At 37.4% G+C, this 15904-nt stretch overlaps 1 protein-coding gene across 1 annotated transcript; it reads right to left on the bottom strand.

Moving 5' to 3' along the window:
• Positions 1-1919: 1919 nt before the first annotated feature.
• LOC131326934 (uncharacterized) lies at positions 1920-7156 on the bottom strand. Its single transcript, XM_058359849.1, has 8 exons — positions 6862-7156; positions 6481-6765; positions 4697-4980; positions 4252-4380; positions 3774-3896; positions 3180-3287; positions 2448-2626; positions 1920-2317 (listed from the first exon to the last, which is right to left on the bottom strand). The coding sequence occupies exons 1-8, from the start codon at positions 7007-7009 to the stop codon at positions 2194-2196; spliced, it is 1380 nt and encodes a 459-aa protein (XP_058215832.1). The 5' UTR covers positions 7010-7156; the 3' UTR covers positions 1920-2193.
• Positions 7157-15904: the final 8748 nt, after the last annotated feature.

Genomic DNA, 15904 nt, shown 5'->3' on the forward strand with positions numbered 1-15904 from the left:
GTTCGGGGAGGAGGGCAATCAAATATTACAGGTAGTCAAGTTCGGGGAAGAGGGCAATCAAGTTTTTTTGGAAGCTCAAAGGCAGTGTTAGGTAGGACCACAACCAAGTTTTATGGAAATGATGAACGCAATGGATAATGTTGAAGAGTAGTTCAGTTCAATTGATTGTGGGTGTATCATGTCTGTATCGTGTCATATCCATTTACTAGCTAGTGCTCAATTGAATCTCAAACTTTGTTTTTTTTTCTTTTTTTTGGCAACACTTGGTATTGGCATGTAATATGTGTGAAAGATGACTTTTTATTAGATGTGGTGTTGTATCCGTATCCCGTATGTGATGACCTTTTATTAGATGTGGTGACTTTTTATTAGGTATTGGCATGCATGCATTAACTAGCTAGTGCTCAATGTGGTGTCGTGTCCGTATTCTATATCTGTGTCTGTACTTCTTAGGGAGGAATGCACAATAAGGACCAAGCAAAATGTATAAACGCCAAATTTAGTTTAGTTTTCTGTCTAAGGCAACCATTTCATGTATACAAGTAATTCCTTGAACATGTATGCAAGTAAGTCCTTTTGTTCAAACTAAAACCCCAGATTTTGTGCACATGATCTTGGATTTGGGATATGATCTTGGATTTGTATGACCATGAGCCTACATCAAGCTCAGCAAAGAAACAAGATTCATCACAACGAAGAATGCAATTTGAGTATATAGAGATTTTGGTTCTCTCTTTTGAGAGATAACACCAATAAGAAATCTAGTCCAATAGCAACTTTGCATTATATTCCACTCCATTCATCAAACAGTAGCAGAAATATAAACAATACCATTCTGATATCTCAAACGACATAGTCCATTTCCAAGAAAAATGCAAACATTTTTCATTATTGAAGTGATCCCTATGAGTCTTACAATTAAGGAGATAAGCCAAGCACAATACTAACCAACTACTTAGAACAAAAAATCAAGTAAAAAACCCCCTTCATCCTTGAACTTCTTAAGTCGGATAACTACCAAATTCCTAAACAATCTCCATTTGGTCGGCGGCAATGGTTCATAGTTTCAATTTGATGGATATTACTCACTATAATCGCACCATTTAAGACATCAAAGATGGATGAAGACACAGTTTCGCACAAAACTCCTAATTTTTCAAAATCCCTAAATTGAAAAAAGCAAAGAAAACCCCTAAATCTGGTACCCCTAAATTTGATGACACACTCTGGCACAAACAAGCCATAAAAAATCAACCCAGCAAGAATCGCAGGCGCTAGAGGACCGGAAGGGTGTGGGGGCTTGTCATTTGAGCTCACAACGGAGAGAAATCGTTTGTGCTCGCAAACCCATCGACGGAGAAGCCCTTGATCGAACCCCTATTCCGTTCAAGTGGAAATCGCTCCATGTTAGCGCCAGCGAGATTGCGGCTGGCAGCGAGGGACCAGAATGGTGCGGGGGCTTGTCGTCACCAATGTTTGGGAGGCTCCCAATGGAAGAGAGAGAGAGAGAGAGAGAGAGAGAGAGAGAGAGAGAGAGAGAGAGAGAGGTGCGTCGCGAGGTGGTGAAGGGGTCGCACAGTGGTGGAGCCAGTGGTGGTGATGGGGGTCGCACGCTACTGGGTCTTCTTCTTACTCCTCCTCCTCCTCTCTCTCTAAACTTGAACCATAAGAACTGAGTTTTGAATTTGAGGATTTCGTTCGCTTTTCTCTTTTTAAAACTGGTGGGGCCCAGTGATGTTGCAAGTATGTTGTAGTAGTAGCTTCTTGTTGTAAGCGTAGCCTTTTTTTTGTAGAAATAACAGATGATAAAACTCAGGGTATACTTGGCAATCAAAATATCTATGACAAATATTTCACTTTCCATCTGTGGAGGAATTCAGAAGCCACCCCAAATGTTACACCCAAGTTGGTGTGAACACTTTTTCGGAAAACAAAAATAAATATCATCCATACATACTAATTTTCAAATGTGATTGTCTGTGTGACTCCAAGTTGGAGTCAATTACACTTTTCGTGTATCGCTTGAGTAAATAACATCGTGATATTTGAGTTCAATATTTGAAAACCAAACTATGCACGACACAATATGTGATCAAGGACCTCCATGCAGAAGGCAAGGCAAAATTTGAGCAAAAACAACTAAAGGACACATTGCAAATGAACCAAGTAGGTAACAGCAGTAGAAAGCGTAACCTATTTGTTGTAGTCATCAAGCCCCAGATCTCTTAGCGCATCCGTAGCAGCACTGTTACAGCTTTCATGGTTTTCCCTAGCTTTCCTTATGATCTTCTCAATACCATTGTTAAGCAATATAGTTCTGTACAATAATAAGACAAAATTAGTTTCACAGATGCAAGGTGTCATCAGAGAAATTCTCTATTTGTTAAACATCCACCAGATATTCCAAGAAGGACAAAAGACCAAAATGTATAAAGAAAGCAGCTTGCCTATTTTCTGGGTTCCTAACCGCGAGATTACGGATCATTGAACAGGCATTCCTCTGCATTTGATGAGCTCCAGGAAAGCTCTGCATAGCCTGGATAGCAAGATCTCCAGCTCCAGCTTCAATGGCACGAGCCGCATTGTCTGGGGATCTCAACGATAGTACAGCTATAATAGACATGACCTGTACCACAACAAAGACTATTAAGCCATGCAACTTACCTCTTGCAGTCTTGCTAAATACATATACTGTATCTGTCCCCACTTATTTGTCTATTTCTGGTCACCCGATTAAAGGGCATGCCCAACATAAAGAAAAACAAATGGGGACATAGGGAGTAGATAACTTATGCGGTCCTTATAACCAGATTGATTTCCCTAGGTAACCAAAAATTTGGCAAGAAAAGTGAAAAAGCCCAACTCTTCACAAGCAAATGATCGCTAACATTGTTTTTACCAACATGCAGATCCATCTGAATGTATGATAGACGCACAGGTTTCACTAAGTTCTGCAGTATTAAACTTTTTCCGCAGCTATTAGCTAAGAACATCATCCATCTTCTCAAAATTGTAGTACCCTTAGTAACTGTCATTTGTATCCAATCTTGATATATTTCACACATGTTGATTAAGCATAATTTAAGATTCAAAATACTAGCTGCACTTCCAATCACAATATAGCTATATGAACCAGTAGTTGATACAAGCAGTGTCATTTGTATAAAACTCTTCCCTACCTCTTGCAAAACTGACGGATCATCGGAAAATCTGGCCGCGAGTTTGATTAGCCTATCCATTCCTCCCTTTTGTACAATAGCACTCTTGTTTGCATCACTTCCTGCCAACTAATAGTGTACAACAATCGGGAACAGCCAAAGAGGAAAAAAGGAGAAAAAGATGCACCAATTTCAGTTGAGCTCTAGTGCTACAAGCAGAAGTAATGATAAGAAGCTAATAAGAAAGTTGCAGAATCCAAGTGGCTACAGATTTTAGCCAATTACCAGTTTCCGATGTATTAAGAATTAACCTAGTTAGAGGTAGATAATGTCTGAAAAATGGGAGAAATATTACGATTCAGAAGATACCAAAAAATAGCTCGTGAATATCAGCATGTACTTGAATATGCCACCGAAAACTAAGATGTTTGAGATTCCAATATTTTTCTTTTCTACCTCCATCCTATCAGTATTCAAACAGAACATGCGGTACAATGCAAGCGTGGATAATTCTATTGTAAAGCCTCAAATTGATAAAACAGGTGTCGAAAGCAAGCTTGTGTATGTATGTGTTCGAATATTTAAAGTTGGTCAAAGGAGGGATTTGGTTAAAACCTTACACAACAAAGAACAACAAACTCTAGCTACGTTTTCATTGCCCTGTTCACCACTGTCATCAATACATTGAAGAAGTGCATCCACACCGCCACTTTCGGCGATGCATCTACATATTTCATCCTGCAACCACAAGAAGCCCATAAGTAAACGTGTAGAAAAAGAGAGATCAATAAAAATATTCTACAATAAGGTACAGGGGGAACTTTGACAAATCATAACAATCCTTAGATACTATCCCACCAGTTTTCTGCAGTTTCCCTTACCTTTGTTTATAAACATCTTTCAAACTATAACATGCCTTCCCCAAATAGTGGTGCAAAGGAAGAATTTAATGGTTAGAGCAAATTCAGCTAACAAAGATAGGACTAAGATTCTAAGAGAAGCTTCAACAAAAAGAACTTCAAATCACATGAAATAGAGATTTGAGGCAATAAATATGCTCAACCTAAACCTCTTACAACATAGGAAAACTTACATTGACGGCAACAGCCTTTAGAGTGATGGTTGCAGATACTAGACTTGGCGAATTAAGCCCTTCTTTAAGAGAGTCCACAAGAACTTCTGCAATTCCAATTTTTGCAAAACGTCGGGCATAACCATAGACCTGTAGTTGAAATCACTCAGTTACATTCAGATGCAACATTTATAGTTGACATTAAATGAATAAGCAAGCTCACTAGTTTGATCCATCGGTTCCAAAATCATGACATGTTTTCCATTCCAAGATGCCATTTCCCAGAAACCCAAACAAGGAACTTCATTCAATACTACTTTTTTAATTGTTATTTTGCCTTTTCAATTATAAGAAGAAGAAAAAAGTCGATGATTGAGCCACTAACAGATTAATTTCCTACTCTAAACTAAATACACGTGTAAGAACTCAAAATAAACAACTTCCATAAACCTTAACTGTTACTTGCCTGGGATGCCACAACACGGTTATCATCAGGTGTTAGCAAGACCCGTATAGCATCATACAAACTATGGATGCTCCCTTTATCATGTGTCCTCAAAATTTGGAACATAAGCTCATCAATTTTCAACTCCATAAATGATTCCTTGACAATCTCATTGCCCATTGCAGCTGCAGCAACAACAGAAAAACCGCCATTCAAGATATTCGAACTTTGACTGCTGTCACTTAGGATAGCCATCACCATCTTTGGTCCACCACTCCTTTGAAATGTATCACCACTTTGAACATCTGCCCAAGAAAAAATTGCACACATCAGACAATCCCCGTAACACTAAACTGGCCAGATCCCAATGCCTAGTAATGATGGAAGACCATAACCACAAATCAGCATTCCGCATCTTTCTATATCAATACCCAATGGGCTCGCATGTATCAGACATTTACTCAGATTACTATACTAGGCTTTGAAATTGAAGATGAGCTAATCTCATTAACTGTTAGCAACCAAGCCCTGTGTCACCTTAAACATCCTATTTTCAGGCTTACACAAAATCTACTAGGTATCAAATACATGATATATTCATATTACAGGTAAATTAACTCTTTCTCTAGACAATACGGTCCACGACTCCATGCTCGACATTGTAACAAAATTTTCTTCGGCCGCCATTTTTTATCCTTCTCTTTTGCACCTCCGAATTCGATGTCTTTTGGAAGTTAGAACTACTATGCCACATAGCAAGCTGACATCAAATTATCACAAGAGATGATAAGCAGAAATCAATCTATTTTCACATTTGTGACCAATAAAACCTCACAACACTCAAGTAAACCAACAAAAACAAATAAAAAAAAATTCAAATAGTCAACTACAACAATCACATAAACAAACTCCACAAGCCCACAAGCCCCAAGAATCTAAGTTCCATCTATTGTATTACTATTACACATGAGATCTCATTCAAAAGGTTAAGATTATTGGGCTTGTGAAGCCCGATTCGATTTGGTTTGCGCTTTGTTAACTATTCAGGCTTCCTATACATAGGCATTTTAAGTAAATTAACTCTTCCGCTACACAATACGGTTCACGACTCCATGTTCAACATCATAACTAAATTTTCTTCTGACACCATTTTTCCTTTCTCTTTTACACCACTAACTTCGATGTCTTTTGGAAGTGAGAACTGCTATGCCACATAGCTACCTGGCATCACATAGATAGCCAGTGATGATAAGCAGAATTCAATCTGTTTTAACATTTCCGGCCAATAAAACGTTACAACAGTCAACTAAACCAACAAAAACACCAAATAAAAAAAAAAATTTAAGTAGTCAACTAACAATCACATAACTAAACTCCACAAGCCCCAAGAATCTAAGTTCCATCTATTGTATCACACGTAATATCTCAGTCAAAGGGAAAGATTATGGGCTTGTGAAGCCCCATTCGATTCAGTTCGCGCTTGGTTGACCATTCATGCTTCCTAGACATGGGCATTACGGAAATTGATCAAGTACATGGTATGTTTAAATAATTAGTTTACGCATTCAATGTAACTTGTAGTCCATTCTTCATTCAATACACAATGAAAACTGTTACGAGCTGTGAAAGCAGACAATTTACACAGTTAGAGAACCAAGTGAAAATCTACGTGTCTTGCGTTCTCTGTTTCTTTTACTGATTATTCTTTATGCATTTTACGTTCCTCACTCTGGTCGATTCCTCAACATCATCAACTATCTGGAGCTTCTTTTTGTACATTACACTAGAATTGTCTGATTACATACCATGAATAAGTGATGCGAGTGCCTTCAACCCCGAACCCAAACCTCGATCGGACCCACCACGAAGCTTCAAACAAACCGAACAAATCAATTTGATCCCTCCATTCCTGGTCCCAATCGCAGCATTCCCAGACCCTTCCATTAAACACAACTCAGTCAACTCATCAAGCAAATCCACCACCTCATCCACATCTTTCCGGTCAGCAATCCGTTCCGTCCAATCGGAATCCAACTGTTTCAACCGGTCCCGTGACCGGATCACCGGGTCTTCCTTGCACGTGACGATACCTGAGAGAAAAAAAGAAGCAGGGGTAGGTAGTGAGATTAGTGGGAGTGACGGAAGGCAACGTTGGAAAATGGGATTTGAGAGGGTTTAGTGAAAACCGGAGAGATCGACGCCTTGGAGGGTTAGGGTTTCGATGGCGTCTTGAAGGGCTTCGGTGGGGTCCATTTGGAGGTCGTCGATGTTTTCCTTCACCATTTCGTCGAAAGCTTGTTGGGAGATTGTAATGGAGGGTTTTGGTGGGCCCATCGCAGACGGAGGCGGCCGCAGCGGCGACGTCTTCTACGGCGGTGATGCGGAGGAAAGAAGGACGACTGGACGAGTGAGAGGGTGATTGTAAAGAGCGAGAGTGCGGGAGATCAGTTTGGGCTTATTTTCAATTTTTTGTAAACAAGCAGTTTTGGGTTCTCTTGAACTTAATTTAAATATGAGTGTTTTGTTTTTATTTGAAATTTTTCGTATTTATATTTTTTTGTTAAAAAATAGTTATTTTTCAAAATATTTAAATAAAAGTAAAAAAAATTATTTTTTCGATTTTTCTCATCGAAACAAATAAATAATCTACAAAAATTTAGTACAAAATTAACAAATGCAAAAAAAATTCAAATAAAAAAAAACTCTCAAATTTAAATTAAATTCAAGAGAACTCAACCTTATTGAAGCTCATTATAGGAGCTTGGCTCGTTTAGATACATCGGCACATTTGTAACCCTAATATTTTTTGGAAAATCAAGGCAATCGGAGCTCCGGTCCGGGAGGATGGAAAAATGAGAATGGAAGGCTGGACTTACTAATGGGCCAAAGCCCAAACCCCCAAAACGACGGATTGCGCCTAACTCAATTTTGGATTGTTTATTAAATGAGTCAAAAATTGTGCTCGAGCTCAGTTCTTCTGCTAAACAAACCAAACTCCCAAAAATTTTCGGAGGTTTCTCTGTAAGTTTTTGTTAGTGCGAAGATAGTCGGGCAACGGTGGTTGGGATGGAAGGTTGGTTGCTTTTGATGGGCTTTTTGGTTTTTGTCATTTCTTTGTGTTGTTGTAGAGTGTTTTGATTGTGGGATGGTTCGTAGGGTAGTTAGCCACGTAGCAGTATAGGATTAACGGGTGGGTTAAGTGTCGATTGGGATGCATTTCCTTCGTTATTATGCTTTGGAAAAAATTTCACCTAGGCACGTGACCTTTCACACAAATCACACATAAACACCTGATCTTTCTTAAATTTCATATAAACACCTGAGCTTTCTAAAAACTCATCAATTCAACACCTGACCTTTCTTAAATTTCATATAAACACCTGAGCTTTCTAAAAACTTATCAATTCAACACCTGTCGTCACCCCTCCGTCTAAAACCAAACGGAATGGCTGAGGTGCTCCATGCAAAAAAAGTTAAAGTGCTCCAATTTTTAATTTATTTGAACCAGTGTGAAGATCTTATTTTTCTGATCATTTTATCCTAAAGAACCATGCTTAATTTTTTTACTCTAAAGTTCTCGTTAGTCAGCTCTAAGAAAGTCGTAAAATCAAATATTTCTTAGGGCTAACTAACGATAGCCTTAGAGTTAAAAATTAATTATGACCCTTTAGAATAAAATGATAAGAGAAATAAGATCTTCGTACCGGTTTAAACGGATTGAAAATTAGAGCACTTATTTTTTTAACCATAATTTTTAATATATAAACGGTCTATACATGGTTGAAAAATTAATTGCTCCAATTTTCAATTCCTTTGAACCAATGTGAAGATCTTATTTCTCTGATCATTTTATTCTAAAGGGTCATAATTAATTTTTGACTCTAAGGCTATCGTTAGTTAGCCCTAAGAGATATTTGATTCTACGACTTTCTTAGGGTTGACTAACGAGAGCTTTAGAGTAAAAAATTAATTATGATTCTTTAGGATAAAATGATCAGAAAAAATAAGATCTTCGCACTGGTTCAAACAAATTAAAAATTGGAGCACTTAACTTGTTTTGCTTGGAGCACCTCAGCCATTTCGTTTGGTTTTAGACAGAGGGGTGATGACAGATGTTGAATTGATGAATTTTTAGAAAGCTCAGGTGTTTATATGAAATTTAACAAAGGTCAGGTGTTGAATTGATAAGTTTTTAGAAAGCTCAGGTGTTTATATGAAATTTAAGAAATGTCATGTGTTTATGTGTGATTTGTGTGAAAAGTCAGGTGCCTAGGTGAAATTTCCCTTATGCTTTGTACTTTTGTACTTTCTATCCTTTTAACTTATGGTTAGTAAAATTTTCTTTACTGTTAAAAAAACAATACTAATCGAGGCCCAATAAATTTCATACTAGTTAAAAAAAACCTTTTGTTCATATAGAGTTTTGTATCACAAATTTTTTAATACATTTTTGTCACTGTTAAACTCATATTTTGGGCTGCGAATTGTAGCACTATTTCCCTTGTCCCCTCCTATCGATTGACAAAAAAAAAACTCATATTGTGGAACTACCCCTGATCGCGAGGCACATGTAATCTTGTTCAGTATATACACACGTGTATTAGCACAATGAGTTAGAACAAGTACATTTTTCTGTAATCAAAACATATCTACTAAAACATTGTGCTACAATTCTACCGATGGTGTGTCAAATTTCACTAAGAATGTGAACCAAAATTTATATTTCACAAAAACTGATAATCCAATCTTCTGTGTGTATGCAGTATTTCTACACACTGATCATTTACTATGCAAAATTTTGTCTCCCTCGTAACAAAAAGGCATGCATGGCTTTTAGCCTTTTAGTATGAATTCCTAATTGTAGTGACTTCCTATCTTATAGCTTTTCAGATATGAAACAATTGTCATTTATAACGTGCCAAAGACACTATGGAAAGTCATTATTTCTAATAGCGTTCACCAAATGCGATAATAGAGACGTAAAATAAGAAGTTCCTTAAACCATTATTAATCAAATTGAAAAACAACGTTCTATGTGTTTTTTGTAAATGCTATGTGTAATGTATAACAAGTGCTTAACAGGAAATGGTTCATTATGAAGGTTTTTAGATGAGTAAAATACATCCTTATTTCAACAAAACTATGTACTAGTTGATAAAAAACAAAAAAAGGCTGCCTCAGCCGATTTCACCAAAACTAGCACACACTCAACTAGCATACTAGCTAGAACACGGTAAACACGCACACATATCTCATATATCAAGTTTCAGAATAAAATTCATCCACTCAACTTGTACTTCATCGATCTCAGCTTGGGTGTATGTCTTTTTCTCTTTGAACTACGCACAACATATGAAGGATAAACAAAAGTTGAACAAAAAAGTAGTATTAGTCGACCGACGAAGAAAATAACAAAAGCTAAGAAAGTATCTCACATCTTGTCTACTCAGCATGCTTGGATTGGCAATCGAGTCTTTCTTGAATCTCATAACTTAAAACCTGCATTCAACGGTCGTAGCTAGGTTGTTCCGGCCGAGCACTGCACAAACATTTGATATACTATATAACAGTCAAAGAATGGGATGACGTTCACGCAGAAAATAAATATTGTGCAAATACAATGGATCCATTTCAGTCATCTGATCGAAAATCTGCCGCATAAATCATTTTGGATCAAATTAACTAGAGTCACTTATTTTTAATTATTAGATTGTTAACTTCCAACTCATCTAAAAACTTAAGCTGTTAGAGAGAGGGATAACTTTATTACCTTCAACATAGGCGCCCCCTCACATGTAGCCAGGCTTTCCTCTATAATCGGGCTAACATGTGTAAATATTTTAACATTAAGGAGACGGCGAGGTTTGAATACATAATCTATTGCCTACTTTTGTTAGAATCCTTCCATATTGGGCATAATTTGATTCTTTGTATAATAGCTGATTCTTAGGAGTTAGGATAGTTTATAATCTTTGATTCTTAGGAAATCAATCCCACCAATCATGGGATTGAACCAATCACCATATTCACTTTTGTATTGTATATAAGTTGTAGCACACAATGAATAAAGTATCTCAGAAATCTTCTTCTAATCTTTTCTCTCCTTGGTCTACCATTTTTATCATGGTATCAGAGCAACGTTCTTGTGTTGATCCATCGCTTCTCCTTAGCATTTGTAGCTTGAATTTCTAAGCCTAGTTGTGGTTTAATCATTCAACCTCCATCCATTTTCCCTTTGAAATCATTTTCTTTTCCGATGACGCAATCAGATTCATCAAAAGTGTCTGCGAGGAATCCAATTCAGGATGTCGCATCTCCATACTTCTTGCATTCCTTTGATCATCCTGGTGCTGTTCTTGTTTCCACTCCACTCAATGGAGATAATTACCCTACATGGAAACGATCTATGAAAATGGTCCTTAACTCAAAGAACAAACTTGCTTTTGTTGATGGGAATGTCACCGAATCAGCCACAAATCAAGTGGAGATTCAGGCTTGGGGACGATGCAATGATATGGTTCTGTAACGCCCCGATTTCTCAAGAAATTTCGGAAGCATTAACCCTAAAATACACTGAATTTTACAAACTATTAGGCCCTTATTTATCCTTATACAAAAATTACAATTTCAAAATAATACAAAAATCTATGTACATTTATTTAACAAAAGCAACTCCAGAGCGACTCTAGTTTTGACACGAAATTCCAAGCAATGTTGGCCCAGACTCCGTTTCAGGGGTCCCACCTGTATCAACTGCTCCACTGTGGAATCCTGCACACTCTGGCAAATTGAACACCGAAGCAAACGATTTGCCAGGATACAAACGTATCCTTAGTGATAATTCACCAAGTAGAAATCCTAAAACCCAATACCACAATATGCATATCAACAATATAATAATTCATAATACACCGAAGGTACAAAATAATAACACATCATCTTTTTCTTTACTATCCATCATCTTACATGTAATCTAAGGATTCACTCCGCGAGATCCTTTCCTCCCACATCCACTAACTACAATCGTCTCATGGGTCCACCCTTCCTCTTGCTTGTCCTGCACCAGGGTCCTAGGTGAGCGCATCTAAGTTATGTACCGAGTATGTTCTCACTTAAGACCATAACAGGAGGATCGAGTCATCCCATGACGTATCGTACATTAGGGTCGGACATCCACTACCCACGCTAACTATAACCGTCTCATGGGACCCACTCTCTTTCTCCAAGAGAAACTTCCCATGACGTATCATACATTAACGTCTCACTAACTATAACCGTCTCATGGGACCCATTCTCTTCCTCAAAGAGAAACTTCCCATGACGTATCATACGTTAGCGTCACAACACTGGGCCCCGCAGGTAACCCATTTCAACACAGGGCCCCATAGGTTACCCTTGCCATCGCCATGGCTCAATTCACAATCCATACAGTACTCACACTTTCAACACTTTACCATTTTCCATTTACTTATCATCGTCTACATGATTCACTACTCGTAACCACCCCGGGAACCTATTCGTCCAATCTACAGCCACAACAAAATATCACACGGTTCAACATTTCAACTAAAAGTACTAACAACACATAACCATGCGATAAAATTAATCCTGTCATAGAATTAATCATGCGAGTAACAAAATAATATTCAGTCAAACAATTAATTACTACACTTAAAATTAAGTCTATTTCTCTCGTTTAGAAATTTTATAAAACATTTCTACTATTTAAATATTTTCTTTAACTCTCATATTATTTATAGATTTTACAAACTAATTTTTTTATTGAAAAATACTTATTGCTAAATTTAGTATTTACTAACTATATTAAATATTAATATGAGATTTTCATAACAACAAAATTATGCGAGGCTATTCTAGTCAATATTTATTAGAGTTAAAGATTAACTAATATATAATCAAAAATATTTCTTGCTTACAATCTAAATAAATTTTTACTAATAAAATATTCTTGTTAATATTTCATAAATATTTATCTACCATAATAATTTATTAAACACGTAAACGTCCACTCAAATACAAATTAACAATGCATCATTAACAATAATTTCGCAATCAAACACTTGTTAAATGATCATAAATTTTCACAGGATATAACACTAATCATTCCAGCACAATCGAACTGAATTTTAATATAAACAGGACTAAAAATAAATTAACAATTTAACAGCAGGTCATCATCTTCAATAAACTTTAAATCTAAGTCTTAACTCCATTAAAATGCAGATTAAGGTTTCGGGTTTCCGGAAAACTACCTCAAACGCGATTCGAAGTTCGGATAAGTGTTGTACGGTGTCCGTAGATCGCCATGGTGGTTTTGAAATCTCGGGACAGCATCCGGCGGCACTCTGATAGGGCCCACAGCAGCGGTGTGCCCACGAAACTCATGGTGTGCACACACCTATGGCCACAACTCTCTCTCTCTCTCTCTATTCTAGACTCAACAATAGAATTGGGAGTGAAATAATATACTGGTGTTCAATTTTCGGATTATGTGGGTATGTATAATGAGAGAGAATAAGATAGTGAGAAGGTGAGAGGATAAGTGTAGAAGTGGTGGAACGAGGAAGGAGATGGATACTGATAATGATAAAAAGATAGGAGACAAGTGCCACATTTGTGGGGTTTTCAATTATAATGTATGTGGACGCATGTATGTACATGGTGAGGATGTATCTGGACGCTTTTATGTATAGGTCGAGAGATAGAGAAGTGGAGAGTTAGTTTGAATAGAGTTCTACTTCGAGTTTAGATAGGAAAGATAAGAGATGAATATGAATCCATAATTTCCTGTATATCTAAAGTTTAAATACATATCTTATACAATAATGCAAATAATATCAATTGTACACATAATAATATATTTTAATTATTCAATCTAATTAATTATTGAATTAAAAATTTAAAAATATAAATTTGTATTAAAAAAATATGGGTCAAAAATCCGGGTCGTTACAGTTCTCTCATGGATCCTCAACTCTATAGATAAATCTCTCACCGCCAGCATTGTTTATGCTGACATTGCCCGTAGTGTTTGGCTAGACCTTGAGGAATGTTTCTCGCAAGGTAATAATCCTTGCATCTTTCAGTTGAAAAGAGATATTACCAACTTTCGTCAAAAACAACGTTCACCGGCTTTCTTTTATAACACCATTAAGTCCTATTGGGATGAGTTGGGAACCTATGTAATCCTTCCAAGTTGCAACTGTGGAGCCATATCAAAGTGTACTTGTGAAATTTTCAAAAAGATTCAAGATATGCATGAGACTGAACATGTATATCAGTTTCTTATGGGACTGAATGAAACTTATACTAATATCTGGAGTCAGATCCTTGTCATGGATCCACTGCCTAATGTTAGCAAAGTCTATGCCATCATAAATCAAGAAGAGAAGCAGCATCTCCCTTCAATCAACACCTCTGAAAATGTGGCCATGACAGCCAACAAATCATTCTAGAATGGTGGACATGGATCTAATCGGCCACATGGAACCAATCAGAGCACCGTTCGTGGGAAAGGCCGACCGACCTAAATGTGACTACTGTGGTGAATTTGGTCACTATAAGGAGAAGTGCTACGAGCTAGTTGGCTATCCAGCAACATGGAACCAATCCGGTTCCAACAAGAAAGCGTCAACATCACGGCATTCAGCGCACAATGCAACCAACTCAGTTGTGACACACTCTAGTGTTCCTACTCCAAATCCAACTGATGCTCCAAATCCAATACCTAGTTTGTCCTCTGCTCAATATCACCAGTTGCTTGCGTTGCTCTCGCCAAAGGAGATGCCCACGACTAACCTTGCTAGTAAAAGCTCTTTTCTTTCTTGCAACTCCGTTACCTTTTCTCCTTCTTGAATCCTTGATAGTGGTGCATCAGATCACATGACGTCTTCCTTGTCCTTACTCACCACTCATACACCTACCACTGATGCAAAACCTGTGAAACTTCCAATAGGTGATACTGCACCAATTACTCATATTGGATCTGTGAAGTTGTCTCCTAACATTTCTCTAGAAAATGTTCTTTGTGTACCTAACTTTCATTTCAATTTTTTGTCCATTAGTAAACTAACACAAAATCTGAATTGTGTTGTCACCTTCTTTCCCACCTTTTGTGTATTTCAGGACCTTACCTCGAAGAAGCTGATTTGGAGGGGTGAAGTTCGCGATGGTCTCTACCATTTTGTGCCAACCAGTCCAATCATCCCTATAGCTATGCCGGTTCATCGCTCTCCTCATTCTAGTATTTGGCACATGCGTCTTGGCCATCCTTTCGGTCCTCGATTAAATAAAATCTGCTCTACTAATTCTTCTGTGTTTTCTTTTCATTCTCCATGTGACGTTTGTATTCGGGCATAACAAACTCACTGTCCTTTTCCATTACGTTCTAATAAAAGTACTGAACCTTTTACTCTTATACACTATGATATTTGGGGAGGTTTTGCCACACCATCGCAAACTGGCGCTCATTATTTTCTCACCATAGTTGATGATTATTCTCGTTGCACTTGGGTGTATCTTATGCGGTTCAAATCTGAAGCATGCTCTTTTCTTAAAATTTTTTGCGAAATGGTTAAAACACAATTTAATCGTTCTATAAAAAAAAAAGTCGCTCAAATAATGGACAAGAATTTTTCTCCAACCCAAGGACATCTTTTTATCATAACCGTGGAATCATTCATCAAAGCACTTGTGTTGACACCCCACAACAAAACGGGGTCGCCGAACGCAAACATAGACATTTCCTTGAAGTCGCTTGAGCCTTACGGTTTCAAGCGCACCTCTCTTTGGCTTTTTGGGGTGAGTGCATTTTAACTGTCACTTACTTAATCAATCGGATCCCAACTCCTATTCTTAATGGAAAAATGCCCCATGAAATACTTTTTCAAGTTGCACCAAATTATGCAAATCTTGGTGTTTTTTGTTGTCTATGTTTTGCCCATATCCCTCATGCATATCGGCAACACAAATTTTTTGCCCAAGCTTCTAAATGCATTTTTGTTGGCTATTCTTTTAATCAAAATGGGTATTGAGTCTATGATCTTACAACGTGTCGTATTTTTACGTCACGTGATGTCACATTCATCGAAGATTCCTTTCCTTTTGCATCTCATTTAGCTAACTCTGACATTGTTACACCAAATCCTGTTCTTGAAGAAAGTGTATCCCCCACTATTGTTCCAACTCCAGAACCCATTGAACATATCA

This window comes from Rhododendron vialii, chromosome 5a (genome assembly GCF_030253575.1).
Source record: "Rhododendron vialii isolate Sample 1 chromosome 5a, ASM3025357v1".
Classification (NCBI taxonomy): domain Eukaryota; kingdom Viridiplantae; phylum Streptophyta; class Magnoliopsida; order Ericales; family Ericaceae; genus Rhododendron; species Rhododendron vialii.

Coding starts and splice junctions, on each gene's coding strand:
- LOC131326934 (XM_058359849.1), bottom strand. CDS start 7,009: ATGGGCCCACCAAAACCCTCCATTACAATCTCCCAACAAGCTTTCGAC. Junction 6,766..6,861: donor CCAAGGCGTCGATCTCTCCG/GTTTTCACTAAA, acceptor TTTTTCTCTCAG/GTATCGTCACGTGCAAGGAA. Junction 4,981..6,480: donor ACTCGCATCACTTATTCATG/GTATGTAATCAG, acceptor TTTCTTGGGCAG/ATGTTCAAAGTGGTGATACA.